Below are 24,462 nucleotides of genomic sequence, written 5' to 3' on the forward strand. Positions count from 1 at the left end.
AGTATGTTACATTGTCGCTTGAAATCATTGCGAGTTTAGAAATGTCCAGATTTCCTCATGGTATTTTCCAGTTACACGCCACTTGCATTCTCACGAGTTAAAAGTATTGACGAGATCACCTAAAGTATTTGTGAGTTGAAGTATTTTCAGTTTTTTTCTTCTCAATGTCTTACCTTTCGTGGTACGGGTACATAACGTGGCATGGAGGAGGAGAAGGCGAACATAGCTATTGTACTTTTGGGTAGCCTATAAAAAAAAAATCACACAAAGCCATCCAAATGGTGCTACCGGTACACATAATTTATTATTAATTATACATTTATTATAACAATAAGGTAAGTCTTTGTTGTTCGCTATGTAATGTTAGGTCACCAGTTCACCTATCTCACTATATCTATCACTATTACTTAGCTACAGCTTAGCTAGCTGCTAACCAGATAATAAACTACTAACCAACGTTATTAATTATTGTAAGAGACAAGTTTTGGCAGTGTATCAGTGGCAATGTAACTATCTCTTTAATGATCATTGGACTCAAAATAGCATGTATTTGGACATATGCGCAATGTCAACTAAACAGTGGAAAGCTATGTTGAGGCACGCGGAAATGAGTATGAGGCAGATGTTTGTATTCCCCTGGTTTTGCGCCAGTCGCATGACAGAAACGTCATCAACATGCTCATTCGCTCGCGGTGGATTCTCCGGAACGTCGCCTGCTATATTCACACATGGGCTCACTCCGAAATGAGGCGGACTTTGTACTAGGGAGCTGGCAGAACGAAGTCTGCGACATGCAGACTTCATTCTATTGCAGAACGAAGTCTGTCACATGTCCGGCCCGACAATTCCTCTTGTATCCAGCTGCTATGAAAATGCTTTCATAACATATTTCATTACAATTGCAATGTCACATTTAATAAAGATGCTTCCCTTTTTTAAAAACTCGGTTTATGAAGACTACAAGATGAAACACACAGCTAAGGCATGTGCGCACAGTACATCAATTTATTGTTAATTAAAAGCCTTCCCACTTCGACAATTAATAGTATCAGCCATTTATTCTTAGTAGATGAGTTACCTAATGATAGGTTAATATACAAGACTCAAACCATCAGCCACCACTGAAAAACCAAACATGTCTGCCAGAACATAAAATGAATTTTTGTATTTTTGTTCAAATAAACATAATCTTTATCTGATCATATATATGTTGTTTATATATTGGTATTTTTGGCCTTGCTTGATTCAGTGTGAAATTTTTGGATATGGCGCAAGCCTCATGCTGTGTGTGCACTGTTGTGTAATGCATTGTTCACCCTTTACTTTCCTGAAAGGTTGCTCATCCCTGATATTAAAGCCATTTATTTCAAAATGTTTGAAACTATGACCTATTTCAAAGCGCTTGTTTGATTACCCCTTTATATCCCTTGTTAAGGGGGCATATATTATAGGCTTGTAGGCAGAGTACATGTTTGTTGTATATTATGTGTATTTGTTTTAGAGGGAATGTACATATATATTGGCTTTTGACAGGCTTTTGAGTGTGTGTTTGTTACAGACTGAATGACTCTGTGTTGCACATTGTATAAGTTTGTTGTAGACAGTATGTGTGACTGGTCTCTGTCTCCTCTCTCAGGGGAATCTGCAGATCCACCAAGTTCATGTTGGGCAGGATGGACAGGTAGGAGTGTGTTGGTCTGGTTTATCCAACATTGACTATTGAGATATTTACTATGCAGTCTGTATTGTACTCCTTGCCTCCTCCAAGAGGCAGTAGAATCTATCCACGTCCCTCAGTGCTGGGAATTCCAGGTACATCTGAATTTCACTTGGGGAGTTAACTGTCTCATTTCCTTGTATTTTCACATTTGGTGATCAAGTGCGTCTCTGGGAGCCTGCAGCAGTCTGTGAGCACAGTCTGTCCTCTAGGGGCGGTCAGGCTTTTCTGCACAGGGTATTTCTGCATTACTCTCTCTGCGTCTCTGTTTTTTGTTTGGAGGTAAACTGTTGCTGAATTTATGAGAGTGAGATATTGTTTTTGACTTTTCTGCCTTGTGTAGTGTCTCAACAAAATAGCCATGTGTTACACTTTTTATGGTCTGTGACATCTTCCCTGCATTGATTTATTGGCAAAACCCCTTTGTGTCTCCTTCTCTCATGCACTGAACACTTCCTGTTTCTCTGTTGCGAGATCCAAGGCAGTCTCATGACCTCAGGAAGATCAAGGTGGACACAGGCTGCTTTTGTTTGCTGACTGTGTGACGATCACAGATGTTCAGTGAAGAGATTTATTTAATCTTTATTCATTAAATCAGTCTTAAAGAAAAGCACCCTGCAGGCTGAGTCACCATCTGTTTGTCTACTGCCATGCAACAGGCAAATAGTATTGGCAAGAGTTTATGTGTGTGTGTGTCTGTGTGCGAGTGAGTGTATTTGTCTGTGTATGTGTAATTTGCACTGCAGTTCTGATCTCACTGTGTTGGTGAATACAAGGCTGTGGGCTGTTGTGCTCCTTCTTTATACTCTGTGTTTCCTTGTCTTTCAAGTTCTGCAGATTTATCCCACCCTTCCATATTCCTTTCCTGATATGACCTACTGAACAGTGGCCCTATTAGGTCCAGCTGCAACGGTCCTATATGGTTCTGGGCAGGCTGCTGCTTTCCTCTCTGATTTCAGTCAGACTGCAGCAGTCCTTTCTGGTTCTGTTCACACTGCAGCAGTCCTGTCTGCAGGGTTCACACAAGGTGCTTAAAATGTTTAAAGTGCTTGAAATTGATGCGCACAAATTTAAGAACTGGAATACCTGGAAGAAAACATACCCTTTTTCATGCAGTGCTTGAAAAAGTTTTTAAAACTACAATGATTTAGTCGACGTTTTAGAATGTTGCATGTAACAATTTCCCAACATTTTGTTCATTAAAACCATCAGAATCGATTCTGCTTTTTCTCCAGCTGTCGTGTTATTGTGTCTCTTCCAATTTTGAGCACGTTGGAAACAGTTTGGCAACCTCAGATGACAATGTTTACATTTTCCTGGCATTGTAAAATTTTAAGTTCAACCCTGCTTGGCAGGATGTGGAAGAGTATAGTAACTGGGTTTTGGCTGATAACAAGAATCCTCATTGAGCCCGCTGTAAGCTGTGTAAAGGACTTTGACATTGCCAGCATGGGTTAGTCAGCCTGGAACAGCCATAAACCAAGGTATCAGCAGGTAAGGCCATTAAAGATCCTGATTGACAACAGGATTATGGCAGGTGGCTGGTCGAATTAGATAACATTAATGATGGCTAGGTAGTGATAGCTGAGATCATTGCGACATTGTTATTGCAGGGGCTAGAGTTTATGTTTGTAAAGCGGGAAATATTTAGATTGATTGTTTTTTTTTCACTGGTTAAATTTGATATTTTTTTCTTTTTTCAGTGCTTGCACTCTCTTAAAGTTGTGTCTGAATAAGAGAGAGTAGCAGGCCTTGACAATGTGGGGAAGAGATGCTCCAAAAACTGTTTGTGTAATATTGGGTGTGCCAAGGGTAGGTGGTCATAGTAAGCTTGGGAAGCGGTGCTTGCCCGGAAATATTTCAAAATGATGAGATGATTTTATATTGTAAATTTCATTATCTGAGTGCAGTAATCACTGTGTTTTCTACAAAAACTGGTGGCGTGGTTTTGTTTTCTGATTGTCTTCCACAAATTCAGCCCGATTAGTGCATCACAGTTTGTGTAGCCTAGAAAACAACATAACTGTGTTGGGTAACAACCAAATACTTAAAAATATAGCCTCAAGCAGCGATGAGGGGGCCAAGCAATCCAGAAGAGTTGCCATGGAAACTTGATCTGATCATGTGGCTGTAGGCACTGATAGCAAGTTTTATGTCCATTGACCAAAGATTGGGTGTAACTGAGATATAAGCTCACATCCTGTTTTGGTCGTTTGCCTTTCATTTGGCTGTAATGGATGAATGAGTGGATGAGTGCTTGCAAATATTATAAATCCAACTGATAACTTCTGTGAAGCTCAGTATGATGATACAAAGACAAATTTGATGAACACTGCACTTACTTCATAGTAGGAGAAGCAAAATAATTGTTTCAGCAACATCTTACTCATGACAGTTTGGGATATATTTACCTTGAAATCACAAAACAATGGAAAACAAAACAATAACTGTTATAAGCCAAAAAGTTAAGAGCAAAATTACATTTTCTCCATGGTATAGCATCCTTTAGTGGTCAAAAGATGTCTAAATGCATATTTGCTTACTGCAGCATCCCTAGAGGTCAAATGGCTCAAGATTTGTTGGATATCCTAAGGAAAGGGGACCAGATATATAAACCAAGTCAGTGTCATCACATCAAAACGTTGCTGAGATATGACCTCATATCCTGTTTGGCGGATTCACCTCCAATTTTGATGGACTGTGATGGATGGATGAACACTTTCAAAAATGGCAAACGCATCAATAGTTATTGGGCAAAACATGTTTTTACTTATTGTGGTGCCCCACAGAGGTCAAATGATGCAAATTTTTTGCACAACCTCAGGAAGAGGTCCCGAGTCCATGTACAGATGCTGAGATATGCTTCACTGCTGATTTTGATTGGCTGTAACAGACAAATGGTTTCACAAATCAAAAACCCAACTTTTTTGAGGCTTAGTCTGAAGATCATCTGTAGCAAATTTGGTGAAAATTGGACAAAATGTGTGACCTGTAAAATATTTTTAACTTTTTAATAAAATACAATATTTTGGAAATTGTCATGGAGTGAACTCGGCTTGATCCAAGAATTCCAATGGTACCTCATTTTTGAAAATCGGGCATACGGTTCAAAAGTCACATGCGTAACTGTACCTCCAACTTTGACCTGTTGGTGGTGCTAGAGCATTCGAGGCACTGCCATGAACTGATGAAAATGACTGACTTGGTGAAAAGAATCAAGGGACCGTCCCCAATCAGTGTGCCAAATTTCAAAACTTTTTACCATACGGTTCTAAGGGCTGCCATAGACACCCTGGCCAGAAGAAGAAGAAGAATAAGAAAAGCTACAAGCACAATGCTTCGCTGCTTGGCCCCCAATAAGAAAAGGTAGAAACACAATGTGTGCCTACGCAGCTTCGCTGCTTGGCCCCCAAATACCTTGTGTTTAAAGTAAATATGATGATTAAATTAAAGCAGGATATTATTCGTCCTTGAATGTATAGGCTACCGGGACCATTCCTGTAAACGGTTCACATTGAAGAGAACAGTCTATCATTCGTACAGATTGTTAGACTGCTAGCAGGTTTTGATTAGCCGACTTACATAAATTATTTAATCTACAGCTGATAACATGCCTAGTAATTATGCACCCATAGCCAGCTAGCTAGCACATAATAACATCATATTTATATATAATAACATAACATTTATGTTTCAAAGTTGCAGGCTATTTTTCTAGCCAAGGCAACTGATCATCTAATGCAGGAGAAGGTAGCCTATTAGATGCAATAGCTTCAAGACATCATTAAAAGAAAAAATCAGAGCTTGCAGCATTTAGTGCTGTCATGATACCATACTTAGGAGTTTGACTAATACTGTATTTACATGCTTTTTTCTATGCCTGTGGGTATGGACTGGCAACCTTTTCTATTATATCACCAAGGTTTTGTACATTGTATGTGGGTTATGTGCTTAATATAATTTTACTTAGATTTTACTTTTACAGTGTTTGATTGTTTCAACACTGGTCCATACATATTATTCAGTGAAATCCATACATGTACAATTTTTAAGTAATTGTCAAGTATTTTTTTCTTATAGTTAAGAACATGATGAAGAAAGAACATAGTTCTTTGGGGATTTGAATCATTCTTGAGTGAGTTTTCTGAATAAAGAAGATTGTACACTCCAAATTTGAGTTGCATTTTTGTGCTAGTTGAAGGTTGAGAATTAGAGAATTTGATATCATGCTTTCAATAGAAAAAAAGAATACCGAGGAGAATACCAAGGAAATATGATATAGTATACGAACTGTTTTCATATCAATATACGGTGATATTTTTAACACATTTGAATGACTTGTTTTGTGCTAGGTCATTGAAAATGGGGAAATAGTGCTTGAAAAGTACTTAAAAGTTGAAATTAATTTCCTGATGTCTGTATGAATCCTGTGTCTGATTACGATCAGACTGCAGCAGCCCTGTTTCATTGCTCTAAAGTCCAGTATTAAAGGAGGAGGTCTATGCCTGTTTGTGAGCTGATCATGGTCAGTCTGTCAGTGAGCATTTCCCATCATGCTCTGCTGCCTGTTGTAGACTAAATGTTTGTTTACAGTACTATTGATGCCCTGTATCTGGTGGTCCCTATGTGGCACATTGTAATGCGTGCTCTGTTCTCTGAGCTTCAGGAATGATAAGCATGTTATAACCATACCAACTCACCATAACAACAACAGAACACTCTCCCTCAGCACCTCTCTCTGGTTGTGTCAATCTGTTTTAATTATGAAAGGAATCTAAAATGATAGCAGATCAGTACTACACTGCATTCCCAAGCACCATATTTAGTTTAAACACATTCTTACAAAAAAAAAATTCCCTGAAAAAAATGAAAATGGCATTTCAATGTATACAATACAATTTTCAAACTAATTATGAGAGTCCTGTTTGCACACTAAATAGATTTTCAATTAAATCAATAAAATTAAGCCTGTGTATGGAAGTGGCACACACCATCTTTTGGAGTGAGGCTGGGTATTTTCACAGAGTCTGGAAACGTTCCACCTGACACAGACAGAATACACTACTAACAACACACTCCCCCAGTCAGAAACCTCCATAAGACCAGTCCTTTTCCGATTAGTTAAATGAGGTTAGGTAATTAATGCTAGTTAGCTAAACATACTGAAGTGGTTCTGCTTTTTTGTTTTCTGGTTAGGAGCTGCTTAGCTGGTTAAACTCAGGGAGAAGAGAGTTATGGTTTAATTTGGTTGTAACATGTAGAGTAAAATGTAACTGTTCAGGATTAGGAGTGAATACTGGTGGTGAAACCTATCTGTTCTGCCATTGTCTGTGTATATGCTGTGTAGATGCTGTGACAGGCTGCTACTTACATGAACGTGTTTTTACAGTACCATTTTTTTTATGTATATTGTTATGACTAGCTACCCCTGGCTCAAAAACAAATGATGAGAAATGGCTGAAAAGGGAATACCTAGCCAAACCTGTGGTGTGTGTGCATAGAGGGGAAAAACATATAAACCCAATAGTGGTGCAAGGCAGATTTCCCAATCCAAAGTAGCAGAAGTGAATCTTCCCACTCTGGGGATCTCTTCACGACCCAACTCTGTCATGTGGGCTCCATAGCCACCGGAGCCACAGTGATGGTTTGTTCAGTTTAGTTTACTTTTATTTAAACAATGGCACAAAGATGGTAGTCCAACAATTGGCTTCAGAGAACCAAGGTGGCTCCAAAAATAGTCTTCCAAGTCCCAGCAGAACAAACACATTACGTTATTGGCATTTAGCAGATGCTCTTATCCAGACTTACATCGGTTACTATCGTTTTTTTTTTCTTCTTCTACAATGTTACCCCTTTTTACAGCTGGATATTTACTGAGGTAATTGTGGGTTAAGGGTACTTGAGGAGCAGCAGCAGTGCTCCAGGAGGGAATCGAACCAGCAACCTTTTGGTTATAAGTCCTGCTCCTTAACCATTATGCTATATTGCTAAGGTGCTAGGGTCTTTGTAGGCCTCAAATAAATGCTATCTACTGGCATCCTGATTACAACCTACAGTGTTGAATTAACACTATCAATTTTCATGTGTGGAAGGGAGGCTGGCTCTGGCTGCATGGTGATGTCAGCAGCAGGTCCCAAATCAAAGCAACAAAATGAAAAGTGCACAAGAAAAGTGATCAGTGTTCAATGTCTGAAACTGCAAGGCAGTATATTTGCCACAAGATTGTTTTTGGACAGGTGTAAGACAGTCCTGCAGCAGGTAGCAACAGGTGGTAGCACGCCATTTCAACTGGCAGTCCATTCCAACTGACTACCATTCCAGTCAGTGTGTCCTTCCAACTGACTGTCATTCCGACCCACATGTCATTTAAACCAGCATGTCATTCCTTCTCCAGTTCCCTTCCGCTTTACAAGGGATGGCGATGTGATGTCACCTGTAAGCTGAAGAAGCCAAACCCGTGACATTGCTAGTCCTGAGTGGACCCAGAAGAAGACAGAAAAGGCCAACTGGTTGTTTATGATAAAATACAAACTAAAAAAACCCAAATATGACTTTCTGCCCAGGAAGGAATCCATCTTGATATTTTAAATTGCAATGTATGTTTTTGCTAAGTTGATGTGATCTTTGGAAAAAAAATAAAACAAAAGCCAAAATACCAGAGGTCTGTGCAAGTGACAATTTGGCAGAAATGACCAACCTGGCGGCATGGCACCTTACTCCTCTCTTCTGACAGCTATGGAACTCTCCTAATAAATGCAGAGCTTAAAGTATTTTCATGACATTCTGTCTTGTGAATGTAGCATATCTCCATGTCATATGACTAACTGTACGTTGGTAATAGCTTACCCTGAGTAAGTACAGTAACTACAATGAACCAGGCGGTCAGGTTTGGGCTGTGCAGCTCTGTAGCTGGCACTGGTCCTTACAGTTTTTCAAGTTACATGACTTGCTGGTGGTCTCCATGGGGTCCAGGGGAAGCCCTTTCAGTAGTATGCCTGGTGGTGGCAGATCTGGAACAAGAGTGAACCAGTTAACAGATGAGGTATGTGAGGATTGACTTTGTGGGCCTCCTTTTCTAATAATCTATACCATCTGCAAATAGAGGGGCAGTGTCTGACTGTGTACTTCTAACATCCTATACTGTTCTCTGTTGGAGGGATAATGCCTGACTGTGTGCAACTCTCAGTCAGAACAAATGGTTCACAGAAACATAGAGAGTGCATTTGCTGCAGTGTGTTCCCATTACCCCAAGCAGGGACAGTGTGACTGCCGTATTGGCTCAGCTTTACTGCATTTCACCTTTGCACACGGGACCAAGGCAATACGTGCATCCACATGACACAGTGACACCTCCCTCACCTGGTGGCAACGTGTCTGCAAATTTTGAGTCTCCTTCCATACTTGGGGAACTCTGAGAAATTCTGAGTGTACCCAAGCCTGCTGATCCAGACAGAGATTTGGGTTTTTTGTGTGTGTGTATGTGTCTGTGTGTGTTTTGCATGATCAATGAGCAGAGCCTTGGATTATGGCGATGTGCTTCTGTCTGTGGGAGACATGAGAGGCAGCCTTCACCATCTGGTCTGTCTGCCTGTGCATGTGTGTCTACCAGTGCTGCTCCCCAGAGTGTCAGGGTCTGTTTCTGCTCCCCGGAGTGTCTGGGTCTGCCGCACATACGCAGGTGTGGTTGGGTGTGTTCTGGCTCTCCTCCAGAGGGGAGCAGAGTAGAGGGGTATGTGTAGAGTAACAGGCAGGGATTTTTAGTTTTATTTATTTCCACTCGCAGTGGAAGAACAATAAAGACAGTAAAATAGGACCAAAAAAGCATCAACTGTAGGATTCTGAAAGATGTTTTAATATGACAGTTTGATGTTTCAATAAAGTGGAAATAAAGTAGGGGCTGGTGTGTTCTGTTTAGGGCATGGCTCAGACCCATTGGCTGTGGGTGTTATTGCAGCACTGGCTGTATTTTGCATTTACTGCTTTTATTATGAAGCAGTGATTTACATCATTTTGAATGAATGCTTAAAATGCAAATACACTTTTCATGATAGATTAATCAAATCAGCTTTCTGTTGCAGTTCTATGTTACTATAATTGTTTTCAGTTAAGTGCAAAAGGGTTGACTAGTTCACAGACACGTTCAGGCTACACCGGTTAGAGAGATGCACAGGCTGAAAGATAGTACTGTGATATTTCTGTATTACTGCATTATTTTTGCTTATGTGTAATATTATGTTACCACTCCTATTATCAACAACATCATGCCCAGAAATGCAAGCAAATGTAAGCGCAGACCTTCTCTAAGACCTGCACTCGCAATCATCTCTACCAACATCGAAGGGATTTCTACTGCAAAACAGAACATCTTAGCCAAGCTGTGCAGTAGTCTCCAGGGTGACATCCTGTGCCTTCAGGAGCCACACAGAGGAAGGTCCAACCACTGCCCAACCATACCTGGTATGTTCCTGGCCACAGAACATCCTTGCCGACAATATGGCAGTGCCATATTCATTAAAGCAGGCTCAGTTATAGAAGCAACATCAGTGCCTGAAGAGAATAACATTGAGTTTCTTACAGTTGGGCTAAATGTCATTGTAGTAACTTCTGTCTACAAACCAGCACCAGTAGACTTCAAGTTCCACTACTCTGTTCCAAGTGTACACAACAAACTGCAAATCATCATTGGAGACTTTAACAGCCATAGTACCCAATGGGGATACAAAGAAACCAACAAGGATGGTGAAGCTGTAGAGAAATGGATGGACACCCACCCCAAGCTCTTACCTTCATTTCACAGTACTTGTTGGAGACACAGTTACAATCCAGATCTTGCCACTGTCACCAGCAACATTGCTTGAGTGTGCAAAAAGTTTGTGTTGGATCCAATCGGCAAAGTTTTGCTGCAGTAACACCTTTAAGAGTGCCTTTTAGAAGGTGCTTCAACTACAAGAAAGTTGATTGGAATGGTTTCACTGAAGAACTAGATCGGAAGGTTAGGAGGATTGTCCCAACTTCAAAGAACTATGATAAGTTCGCTGAACTAGTAAAGAAGACCACTCAAAGACATATCCCACAAGGCTGTAGCATTGAATACACCCCTGGACTCTCTAAAGAAACTTTATTACGATTATGTAGACATGTACCAGACCAATCCTTTCTCAGACAAAACAACTGCTAAAGGCAAGGAAGTGGAAAGCATTTCTCAGGAACACAAGAACACCTGGCATTCCTTGATTGAGTCAACGGACAAGACACACAACAGCAAAAAAGCATGGTCAACCATCAGAAAGCTTCCTGATGACCAAAAAGCAGCCCCTCAGCACCCAAAGGTTTCTGCCAACTAAGTTGCCCACCAACTGCTTGCCAACGGTAGAAGTGGAGAGAGAAAAAACAAGATCAAGCTGGACTGCAAAAAGTACAGCGATGACCCTGGCTTCACAAGATCCTTCACCATGGAAGAGCTCAACACAGGCATCTCTTCACTTGGCAAAGCTATTGGCTTGGATAACATCGCCACTGACCAGATCATGCCTTTTGGTCCTGAAGCTAAGAACTGGCTCCTCAAACTGTACAATCACTGCTTGAGATCCCCTGAGTTACCTAAGATCTGGAAGAAAGCTCATGTTCTTGCTCTGCTAAAGCCAGGGAAAGATCCATCAGTTCCCAAGAAATGTTAGCCCATTTCGCTACTTAGCCACACCTACAAGCTACTTGGGCACCTCATTCTTAACAGAGTTGCTCCTGCCATTGACACCTCATCCCCGAACAAGTAGGTTTCCATCCAGCCAAGTCAACAACTAGCTAAATACTCAACCTCTCACACAAGATGGTTATGAGGAAGCGAAGGTAACTGGAGTGATGTTCTTTGACTTGTCAGCTGTCTATGACACTGTCAACCACAGATGCCTTCTCTATAAAATCTTAGAGATCAGTAAGGACCAAACACATTGAAAATGTGCTGGCTAACAGGCGCTTCTTTGTTGAATTGGGTGGGAAGAAGAGTAGATGGAGAACACTCAAGAATGGTCTTCCTCAGGGAAGTGTGCTTGCACCATTTCTCTTCAACATCTACACTAACGACCAACCACATAGTGAGGGAACCAGACGGTTCATTTATGCAGACGACCTTGGTGTAGGAGCTCAAGACACCAATTTCAGGGTTGAAGGAGAAAGACTCTCCAATGCTCTTGACTAGCTAACACCATACTATGAAGAAAACCATCTTCGTGCTAATCCATCCAGGACACAGGTATGTGCCTTCCACCTCAGAAATCATGAAGCCATTGGCACAACTTGGGGAGCAAGTCCAGGAACTCTGAGATCTTCTGCTGTAGCTCTTTGCTACTCTGCTGCTGAATATGCCACCCCTGTATGGGAAAGATCTCACCATGCCAAGAAGCTGGATCCTGCTCTCAATGCTACATGCTGCCTGATCACCGGATGCCTAAGACCAACTCCAGCTGACAGTCTCTACATTCTAGTGGGCATCGCCCCTCCTGAGATCAGACACAGAGTATCTAGCATGAAAGAGCGCCAGTGCCAAGATGAACGGCACCCTCTGTTTGGTTATGTGCCAGCACAGAGTCACCTACAATCAAGAGAGAGCTTCTTGCACAGTGTCAACCTGCTTGAAGCCTCACCAGAAAGTACCAGAGTTCTAAAGTGGGAGGAAAGACTACAAGCACCTCTCATGAGCAGACAAAATGTTCTTGAGTATACAAGAAGGACTTCCACCAGGCTCTGATTTACATCGGACAAAGTGGAAATGCCTCAACAGATTAAGATGTGGCGCTGGACATTCCAAAGTGTGCCTAAACAAATGGGGATACCAAGACAACCAGGATCTCACTTGTATATGTAGTACAGAACCACAAACCATGGAGCACCTACTAAGATGTCCATCAGTGGTGCACCAATGCACAGCACAGGATCTTGCAGAACACAATGATGTTGCTGCAGAATGTGTTCAATTTTGGTTGGATTACATCCAGCTTTGTACAAGGACTTGCCAAGAAGATGATGTGTAAGCTTGGCAGCCCGATTGTCATGCCAATAAAGTGAATTCAGTTGAATTCAGATGTTGTTCAACTTTGGGCAGCAGTCCACCATGTCTGTGTTTCCACATTGCCCTTGTACATTAACATTTATAGCATGTGATTGGATGGCTCCAATGTAATTTGGCCACTGAATGTGTTTTCAGTGAGGTCTGCTGATTTTTGTTGTCTTTTTGTTTTGTTGTGGTATCTGTGCTGTGTCCTGTATCTACTTCTGTAGAAGCCATTACTGTATCAGAGAGAGATTAATCCCTTCTGTACAGTGTTATTGTCAGAGAGTCACAGCTGTTTTTATCCACAGCAACTCGACTCTGGGGCCAGATTCCTGCAGTTGAATTTTAGCGACAGGTGGTAGGATTTGTTCAGGTACAGTTGCCTGTTGGCTAGTAATCCTCCACTCATTTCCACAGTTCATTGTCACTCTTCATCTATGCCATCCTCCAAAGAGGGAAAGAGCAGAACAAAATAAGTATGTGTATTAGAAAGTCGCTGTATATTCAAGAAGTAGAATTGCACATAAGCAATGTTTAAGAATGTGTTGCTGCTAATAGTGCAGCACTGAATTGAAGGATAAGACACAATGGCACTTACCAGTTCTCTCACAGTATACATTAATATTTACAACCCTTCCCACCCTGTAATTGTAGTAAGAGTAATTCTAAGAGTAAACTTTACTTTGCTCTTCAAGCTGTATCAATGTGTAGATCTGATCAGTATATCCATCCGTCTAATAATTTATTTGCTATTACTTAGTTCCAGGTGGTTACTCACTGTAACTCTGAGATTTAATGGGACTGTTAGTCCTTCCCCTTTCAGGGTGGCAATTTTTTGTTTCGTATAAAAATTAATTTGAGAGAATTTATTATAATGCATTTTCCATAGTTTTGAATACTTTTCACAGTGTAGCCATGACTTTGGAGCCCTGAGGGTGTGGTTGGGATTTGCTTTGTATCTCTGTCAGTGAAGAGATACTCTGCCTGTGTGTATTCCTTGTTTAGGGTTTGGTAACAGTCCAGTTTATTTTGGGATTTGGTTTTATTGTTGAAATGCTTCAGATAGGAGGTTTTGTTTTGCTGTATAATTTAGTTAAGTATATTTGGCAGTTATGTAGTAGCACTGACCTGAAGCTGCTTGTTGTTAGTGTGGTGAGGCTTAGGACTTGCTTTAGAGGACAAATTTTTGGGCTGAGCTCTTTGGTTTTGAGGAGCTTGTACTCTAAAGAGTCAGCTGGTCAGCTTAACACAGTGGGTAAGGCAATTACATTGATTGAGTATGGCAGGAGTTTGATCCCGGCCATATCATCAGCTGGCAGTGGGGAAAGTGGGGAAACAAATTGCCTTCACTCCGCCAGGGACCGCAGTGGATAGACTAGACAGGATTTCATCCTTTCACCACTCTCTGGTGCCTGCAGTTGCTTAGATGAGGTAGACAGAGTTAGAGCCTGTAATCTTTTTGGGGTATGTGTGAATAAAGGTTCTGAAAGTTGTTTTTCAGAGTTTATATGGCTAATTCATTAGTTGTAAAGAAATGTAAAACATTAATTTAACAGAGCCTCTTATCTAGAGCAACTTCCAGCACAATAGAACATACGTGTATCGATTCAAGTTGAATGAGAAACACTCCCAGAGCAGTGAGCCTGAGCATAACACTATTCAAGCCCTACCACAAGTTAACTTGTGCAATCTGACTAGACATGGGAAGCCAAGTATACTACCATATATCAGTCACTAGATCACAGAATCCAAAACACATTGCAATATTACGCATAAAATGAACAGCAAGTGCTGCAAGTCTGAAGAGGAGAGGCTTCAGTCTGTGTTGAAAGATATCCAGTGATCCCACTGTCCTGACCACCATGGGGACTTCATTGTACCAGTACAGACAGAAACAGGTGTTTAAGAGAAGCAACCCTCTTGGGTGGGACAGTCAGTTGTCCCTTGGTTGCAGAGCATAGTGATCTTAGTGGAACATAGGGTTTGAAGACTGAATTTAGGTATGAGGGGGCTGTCCCATTCACCATCCTGTATGCCAACACCAAGGTTGTGAACTTGATGGTGAGTAATAACAGGAAGCTAATGAAGCGAGGTGAAGAGGGGAGTAACTTGACTATGTTTAGGGAGACAAGTCAGGCAGTTGCATTTTGGATTAGTTGCAGAGTTTTGATTGCACATGCAGGAAGGCAAGCAAAGTAGTAGCACAGCACAGTAGTCCAAGCTTGAGAGGACCAGGGCCTGAACTAGGAGCTGTGTAGAATACATAGTGAGGTACGGGTGGATCCTTGAAATGTTGTACAAAAAGAATATGCACACCCGGCATTTAGGTTTTTTTCTTCACCGAATCCATTCATGCAGTTCAGTATGAAGATCTGGTTTGCTGACTCACTGATTCATTCAGTCCCTCCATGGCCATATTAGAAGGATTAGAATTGAATTGTGGAAATGAACTGTGGATGTAAATTCAGTTGGGTCACACTTCTCCAGTTCACCAATTTTCTTTACTGGTTTAGCAGGATGTAGAACAGGGAAGCTTAGAGATATCCTCTTCAGCACAAATTCTGCATAAATTCAGCATGAACAGCATAAATTTATCTATGTTCAGCCAGTAATTCTATCTGTAGTCAAGTGGTTCCTGTGAGCTGCTGTCTATGCTACCTGCATAACACTGATCTGACTGACAGATTGATCTCTGTTAATTTATGAACTGCACACCACTAAAAAGGACTTTGGAGTCTTTTGAGTCTAGACAATACTTTAATGTTGCTCTATACTGGATGGGGTCAGATATTTATTACACATTTTGTTTGTGGTTAATCATGGAAAACAGTGTGAATCAGAAACAGGCTTGTCGGGGCACTCCTGCCTGTGCACCCCACTTGCATCTGTGCTAAGACTGATCCTGGGGCTGCCGGTGGATCCACAGCAAGATCTGTCATGCTCACTAATTGTCCCCTGACAAAACCACTGTAGTGGGAAAGCATCATGTTGGTATCCAATTAGAATTACTTGATCCACTTAATAAAATATTTAATGTGTTGGTATTTAACAAGCAGATCTATAGTGCTGTTAACATCATTTATTTTTTCACAACTGATTTACCTACTTGCAGCAGTAAAATCAAAATATATTTTTATCCTAGAGTGGATCAAAATCTTTTTCAGTAATAAAATCTGAGTCTCTCAGTCATCAGTGGATTTGTATTCCATGAATATGGGCTTTAGGCCCATCAGAGCAGGTCCTCTTATAATTCCTGTGGCTGAGGCCACACAATCTGATGTGCTTCTTGATTAGTTTGTCACCAAACCTTAATCTGCTGTCCTTCCGAAACAGTGCTCTTAGACATATTCCAGACATTGCTTCCCTCTGCAGGAAGTGCAGTGTTGGAGAATGATGGGCCAAAGGTCATCTCCAATCCCCAGGTGGGGTGCCACATCAGCCCCAGCCTCCATTTTGTTTTTAATGTTTGTGTTAGGTTAATGACAGATCAGATCACTTTGCCTTTGACACTCTCACCGTTCTCTGCAGCATCATGCAAGAGGAGCCCCCGACATCCTGAGCTCCTCTGGTGTATACTGCCTGGATGATTTTTCCTGCATTACAACTTCTTTCTCCTTCATAGCCAGAGCATCCCTGTGTGCTTATCTGAGTGACTTCTGTGCTAAAATTTTCTATCACAATGAGTTCCAGAGGATCTGTGTGCTTGTATATGTTGACTGTAAGAGTTTCAGTGGCATTTGTCAGCAGCTCAAGTAAAGGTGCCTCCTTCTCCTTCATGTTTTTTTTCTGAACAGGTCAGTTCACAATAGCACTATATTCACAGGCCCTTGCTGCATACCCTCCTGTCTTCTGCAGAAAAACACTTCCCTTCACCTCATAGCTGATCTCTTTCAATACCTTCACAATTGAAGGAACTGGTCTCTGACTATTTGTTTCTCAGACACTATACACTATACTAAATACTATACGCTTTTAACAGTAGTTGATCTCAAACATTTCAGATCACATACTATTGGTTAAAGTTATCAGAACCCCCCCCCCCCCCTTCATTATATACCCCACTCCTCAATGTATACCCACCCCTCACCCCTTGAGGATATACTGGGTATAGTGAGTGTAAATGCAGTACTTACAGTGTGAGTGGATAACGGTGTGTGTGTGGTTCTGTTAATCTGTACATACTGTGCATCACTGCTATGTCCTGTAATCACACACCGTCTCTAATGCCAAACAGCTTTTTTACTGACTATTTTCTCTCTAAGGAAAAAATTATTACTGAGAATCTCAGCAGTGAGATGACAGGTCTGCTTGAAGGGAAATAATTATATGTGTGCATGGCTGTCTGTGATCCCTTTCAAATCCCAGATGCATTTTAAACCTAAATATACTAAGAAATAATGCCCAGCATGAGTGCTAAATCTCCCTTTACAATTAAGACTATAGTGCCAATTGGATGGATTTCCACACATACGTCCCTCCAGTGAGAGAGTTGGAGGCTTTCCAGAACTTTGGATTGGACATTAATATGAACAGGGGCTCTCTGTCCCACTTCTTTGTAACTTAGACTGTTTGTGCTGACCTCTCTCATTGGCTTTGGCTGAAACACTCTTGTAGTTTCATGGGCCCTGATTTGTTCATAGTTAGTCAATGCTGGTGAAGAATCCCCTGGTCATCTTGCTGGTTGATGAATGCATTAATCACACTGAGAATCTTCAGTGCACAAACTTATAGAAGTTATGAAAAAGACATGCCCTTGTCTCACTCACTGCAGGTCCTCCGGGGAGCTCAGCTGATTGCGGTGGCGTCAACGGATCCAGGGACTTCGGGTGTAGAGGGCTCACCACTGCAGGCTAGTGACATCCAGGTGCAGTATGTCCAGCTGGCCCCCGTCACAGAACATGCTGCTGCTGTGCAGGTGAGACACCTGAGACTCCACTGTAACACCTTAGAGAGACCTAGAATAGTTTGAACTCATCTATATCTCATCTGAGATACTGTACATCTGAGACAGTCTCTGCTGTAACACTGGAGACACTTTGGCATTTAATTCTTTATTAGGATGCATAAAGTCTTAAGATCTGTAAGGTGTTTCAACTAAAATGATTATTCAGTATGCTTGTCCATTAAGGAAACTGTTTAAGAGGCTTTCTCACCTCTCTTGTACAGTTTTTTATTTACCTGTGCTTTACTTGTAAATAACATAAGATTAAATAAGAGAAAGATTCTTTATTTTAGCAGTACATTCCCAGTCTCTTTCTTCTGTCCTCCTCACCCTTGCCCTCTCTCTGGCTCATGTAGTGCAGTGCAGCTCAACTCTAGTGGCTTTATTGGCATGAGGAAAAAAATGTGTGTGTTGCCAAAGCACAATTACATGCAGGGGTACATGTATTTAGCCAAGTCTTAGTAGTGCTACTTATGGAATTATCACTGAAAATAACAGAAGCTGTTGGGGTGCAAATTTGAATGGGCAGTATGTTGTAATAAATCCATCTTTGTCAAGGTGAAGACAGTGTGGTTAAGACAAGATGACAAGACAGCAAAACCACAAGCATGCTTGGGTATATTTCTTGGAATGTATGTGAAATGAGCATATACTAAATGCTAACTTTATTATTATTATTGGCATTTAGCAGACACTGTTATCCAGAGTGACTTACATAGGTTACAGTTTTTTTTACAATGTTATCCATTTATACAGCTGGATATTTACTGGGGCAATTTTGGTTAAGTACCTTGCCCAAGGGTACAGTAGCAGTGCCCCAGTGGGGAATCGAATCGGCAACCTTTCAATTACAAGTCCTGCTCGTCAACCACTATGCTACACTGCCGCCCAAATGATGTGATGCCAGTATTGTAGCTGGATTACATTTAGAATAATTGTTCAGTTTTGGTCCTCACATATTATTGTCCTCACACAGAAACTGTAGAATAAGTACAAAGAAGAAGAAAACTTTAAAAGACTAAAAAGAAAGTCCAGGTCTAAAAGAAATGACTTAGGGGGAGACATATAAGATTCACAGTTTCTTCAATGTCAGTAAAAGGAGACAGATGAGGGATTTGAGTGAAGCATTTAAAAATTTCAAATGGAAGCATAGTGTATGTGGGGCAGTACAGCACAGTGTGTTCTATGCATTGACAGAAGGAGAAACTTCACTTCCACTTCAGTGTATTGCTAGGTAGTATTCTGCTCTCTCTTTTGTGCCCCATTTATGAGTAAAAACAAACATAGGCAGAAATTGGAAAAAGTTTGAAGGAAAGTAATAATTACCAAAATAATAAATGTAGAGCTCCAAGAATTGTGGACATAGTGAAAAAACAGGGAAGGGCTATATGCCTTTTTTTCCACAGAACAATATGTAATGTAATATGTAATAGATGGCATTTTCTCTGTGTGTGGTGCGTTACATTTATTTATTTATTTATTTATTTTCATAGCTCTTTTGAAGAGCTATGAAACATTTCTCATGGACCTGAGAAAAAAAAAACTTAATGACTTCCAAATGGTTCCCAAACATACTAAGCATATGTCTGTCTGGTCTGTATACAGAGTGCAGGTGTTGGTCTCTCTAGCTGGATGTGTAATAAAGCTTGCATTTAATCCAGAGAGCTCAGGTAGCTGAGAGTCTTACTGTGGAGTGGGAGTGGTGGATGTGGGCTGGTTTTTTGCTTTTAACATTTCATTTTCATTTAAACATGCTTTAGGTTGTTCAGATTTATTTTGCGCTCATTTGGATTTAAAGTACAGACACATGGCATCCTCAGGACAGAACTTTGTCCTCCTGTCCAGCCTGAGCTGACAGCTCTCGTTTTGGGTAAATGTTTCTGTTTGCTTTTGGGATGGAAGAGGCACAGACAGCCTGGTTATGGGACAGCAGTGCATTTTGCTTGACTGCTGTTGAGGGCATTGTTTTTTCCTGGGACACCGTGTCCCTCTAGTGCTGCGGTAGTCTTCCCAGTCATTGCTGCAGATCCTTAATTCAATTTTAGTGGGAGAGAGGCTGATCATATACAGATGATATAGAGAAAGAGAATTCGGAATGCAGAAGTACTGCAATATCGTTATGGAAAAGTTCCCTAAGGAGACCAAAGGAGAGGAAGGTACCAGAGGGCCATACTACAAGTATTCAAGCTCCTGCAGTCCTCCTGTCCTCTGTGCTTCTTGTGTAGTTTACATTGCTGTGCTAGTAAGGGGTATTTTTTGTTTAGAAGAACATTTTCAAGAATAACCTAACAACCTAACGAGTGGGAAAGAGAGAACTTTCAATGTGAAGCACATGGACCTGATTACTTAGACAATATATAATATATATATATAAGATATCTGCAGCTACATTGGAGTATCAGTGGTATGGGGTCAAGGGGTCAAGAGGTCATTGTGGTGATGCCTCTTTTTCTGTGCGAAATGTACTGAATCAGTAGAATGGGACTCATCTGGACCTTGAAAATGTGGTAGCTCTTATGCAAGAAGTTGAACAATCACTTATGCATGTATTGAATTAGTTGGACATTTTTCTTATTTGTATTTAATAATTTCCGTAACATATCGTAATGTGTTCAAATGAAGAAGATAGATTATCATTAAATTATATTTCCAGACAGGTTGTCGGCACTGAGGGTCTCCTAAGTGCCTTTGTTATTGAAATGTTCACAGTGAACTGTTGTTCGTTAGCTATGTGAAAGGCTTGGATCAAATGTGGGATAGTGCTAGGGCTGGAGAGTATGTCTGGAATCAAGAATGAGGTCTTGGCTTCCAGTGTCGGAACTGTCCATCAGTTTGGTAGATCTAAAGCAGGGGTCTCCAACCTTGTTGGGCCTGAGGGCTAGCTGAAGGGTAGGGAATTATATGGAGGGCTACTCATTTGAAATAATCTTCCCGAATAATATAAATGTGTTCAGTTTACCTTTAAATTATGAATATTAATACATATATTAAGAGACTGTTTGTGTTTTCATTAACAGTAATCAGTGAACATAGACAGACACACATATTTAAACATGCAAATTTAATGATCTCTAATCTCAACAATCAGTCTGTTTCAACATTTCAATATCAATATCATGCCAACACTACCAACATTTTTGTTCAATCATTTTAAAGTTTACATTTAAATCTAAACTAAAAATTCCAATCTGTTTTGTGCATTTTAAATTATTTTGGTTTTCTGTTAATCTCATAGAGACGAGAATCAATTATTTACTATTTTTTTAGTATTATACACAACATTAAGTTAAAGCAGAGTTAAAGATATTAAAGTTCCAATTTCACTGGACAATTAATCTGTTGTAACATCTCAATAGCAATCACACCAACACTACCAAATTTTATGAAAAATCATTTTTAAGTTTACTGTTAAAGCATAAAATTCCATTCTCTTTTTATGCATTTCAAATTATTCCAGTATCAGTGGGAAGCTTGGCATTGCATTGAGTCCACAAGTACACTGTTGTTAGGATATTTAGCCCGTCTCTGTGGAACCAAATGCAGGACGATGAAGAACACGCTGACGACTTCTCTTAAGAGAATTGATGTTTATTTCAATGCGCAAGGGAGAGACAAACTCAGGACATTCGGGCTGTCTGTGCTGAGAGAATCTCTAAAGAATCAGGTTGTGTGGTGTGTTGATATACAGTCCATGGTCATACATATCAAAGGATTGAGTTAAGTGGCGGGCCGGAGACAAATGGTCTTGTGCCATGGGAACCTTGGCAGAGCCATTCAGCAAGGATGTGTGACATCCTTGCTGCATACACTACAGAGGTCTTATACAGAGACATACAAATTACAGACATAGTAATGGTGGAAAAGGAGACATAATACCCTACATATAATATATATACATGGTACTAAATAACACTGGGAACCCATCACTGTAGCCAGGGGTCTAACTTGAGATAACAACTTTGAGTCTTCAAGGTGTGCATCAGTTAAGCAAGTTCTGTGTGTGTTCTTGAAATTCATATCAGAGAAAGCTGATTCACAATGAGAGGTTGAACCAAAAAGACAGGCAACTTTTAAAGCTGCAGTGTGCACACCTTTGTACTTTTCTGGGTCCACAAGGCACCAAAAGTTTGAGGCCCCCTGGTGGGCTTTGAGGTGAATGTCATTTTGCAATGTGAGAATTTCCATCTCTACCTCACTAGTATCCAAGTTAAATGCTTCACTTAGTTGCTCTGAAATGCATGTCATGTCCACTTGCATGAAAGGATTTGAAATGATCATGGAATCTGTCTTCAAACTCTTTCCCAAGCCTAGTTATGAGTTAAGAGTACTTTTCTGCAGCCCTGTCCAAGGCCCCAGATGCAGAAGCATTGTCATTTAGCACTGACTGCACAGAGGGAAAGTGCAGGAATTTCTTCCTCTGTAAATGCAAAGAGAAATGTTCAGCTTGGCTCTGAATGCATTTACAGCACTGATCATGTCAGAGACATTCTTACCTTTGCCTTGCAGTTAACAGTTCAGATGGTTCAGTTTCCCTGTGATGTCCGTTAGAAAGGCAAGGTCCAGCATCCACTCAGTGTCTTGAAGCAACACGGTGTCCTCCCCTCTGGACTCCATGAACTCCTTTATTTCACCCAAATTGACAAAAAATGCTGTAAAACCCTTCCCTTGCTGAGCTATCAAATTTCAGTGTGCAGCAAGAGGTCACTGTATTCAGCTGACAGCTCCTCTAAAAGAACCTTGAATGCCCTGTGTTATGTCCCTTTGTAGCGGATGCTGTTTACGATCTTCATGACCGGAGTCATGACGTGATCAAAGCCCATCACTTAGGCACATATTGTCCGCTGATGAATGTTACAATGGTAATGCAGAAAAGTTGGAAAATCAGGATCATGTTTGCTGCGCGCAATGAAACCTGAGTGACGGCCGGTCATCGCGGGGGCTATGTCTGTCGTCAGTGACACCAACTTTTCTAAGGGCAAGGGGACATTTTTTTCTATGAAATACCCCTTCATCGCGTCGCAGATGTCAACAGTCTTTATTGTTGTCTTCAGGGGCAGTAATTTCAGGAGTTCCCCTCTTATGGAAAAATCATTGAACAGCATTCTAACGAACACCATCAGCTGCGTCGTGCTGCTGTTGTCGACAGACTCATCCCACTGGATGCTGAACTACTTGCATGTGCTCAGGTCTCGGTTGAGCTGTTCAGTCAAGTTCTTGGACATCTCTGACACTTTTCTGGCAATAATGTTTGCACTCAATTGGATGTCTGAGAGAGCAGCGATCATCTCTTTGCTGTTTTTCTCATCTTTGAACAAGGTGTTTGCTACTACAGCCATTGCCCCTTTCACAACCTCGCCATCTGAATACGGTTTTTTGTTTTTTGCCAGGTAATGTGCAACCTTAAATGAAGCTTCAGTTGCAGCTTGTGACTGCTTGTGAAAAACAATTGCTGTTTGCCCAAAGCTGCCTTCAGATCATGGGGCTTTTCTCCTCTTAAGGTGCTGCCTGGTGGGTAGCTGGCGTTAAAAGTCTTGTGGCATGTCGTAAAATGCCTCTCCACATTGTGTCTCTTAACCATAGCTACAGCAGCCCCACAAATGAGACACTTTTTTCTTTTACATTTGTGAAGAACTCTTCTTTCCACTCCTCCTGGAAATGGTACATCTTCTTTTTCTTCTTTTCTGCCATAATTCACCAATCGCTATTATTAGACTATGATTCATCAACCATTATCGTGTTGTATTTAGGCTAACTACCACAGAATGAATGGGAATGGGAGTTGACGGAGGCTAAACTTTGATCCGGCAACGATTTGTAAATTATTACGAATATTAAATTAATGTTTCAAATGTTATATAAAATCTTAAAGTAAGCTGTTCTACATTTAAACAAGTATTTAAAAAAAACATTAAGGATGTTAGGATGTTTTTAGAATGTGCTCTGCAGGTGACTCATTGGCTATTTTTAGAACGTGCGTTGCGGGCAACTCATAAGCTCCCCGAGGGCTACGTGGTGCCCGCAGGCACCGTGTTGGCGAGGCCTGATCTAAAGACTCGAAGCCAGATGAACTTACGGTCTTCAGTTCCTCTCATGAATGGGATCAATTTAAGCTGTTGTTACGGCGGTCCTACTCTGACGGGCTTGGCCTTTGTTGAGTGTGTTCTGTCTAGTCTAGCCATAGACAGGTCTGGACTGGACTAGACCAGTAGCAGAACATACTGGCTGACAGGACCCAATGGCCTACTAATCTGGATTCATCTCAGAGGTTCTGAAAGTGGTATTACATTTCTGATACTTACCAGATGTTCTTACATTGTGTTCTTACCAGATGTGTTCTTACACATTGTGAGTACATTTAATGTTACATTTTTAACATTCACTGACGCTTCTATCTTGAGCAACTTCCAATGTCCAACTCAAATTGCATCCAACGAAAACAACACAAAATGTTACACAAGGACAGGACCATCCACACGTGAGCAAGTGCCAGTGCCAATCACAAGGCCAAGACTACAAGTGCTCTCTTGGTTCAACAGCAAGTGCAATGCAATATAACAGTTATACCTGCCGTTCCTACCCAATACCAACACATACTGTGAAGTTAAACTTCTGTGTATAATTGACAAAATCTGATGTGCATAGTTATTTAAGTAATAAACAATCACAGTATGGGATAGTGACGTGACAGGGTCTCCCCAGTGACCACCCTGTATAGACTCCTGCAGATAGACTCTCTAGTCTTTATTGTCTTGGTTC

The 24,462-nt window shown here is 40.9% G+C and overlaps 1 protein-coding gene across 1 annotated transcript in view; it reads left to right on the forward strand.

Moving 5' to 3' along the window:
* The window catches only part of LOC118782394 (BTG3 associated nuclear protein), a 36,044-nt gene that overhangs the window by 9,172 nt on the left and 2,410 nt on the right, over positions 1-24,462 (forward strand). The window contains exons 11-12 of the mRNA XM_036535723.1: positions 1,637-1,681; positions 17,536-17,679. Coding sequence (XP_036391616.1) covers positions 1,637-1,681; positions 17,536-17,679 — 189 coding nt within the window. The remainder of the gene's footprint in view (positions 1-1,636; positions 1,682-17,535; positions 17,680-24,462) is intronic.

This window comes from Megalops cyprinoides, chromosome 8, assembly GCF_013368585.1.
Source record: "Megalops cyprinoides isolate fMegCyp1 chromosome 8, fMegCyp1.pri, whole genome shotgun sequence".
Classification (NCBI taxonomy): Eukaryota; Metazoa; Chordata; class Actinopteri; order Elopiformes; family Megalopidae; genus Megalops; species Megalops cyprinoides.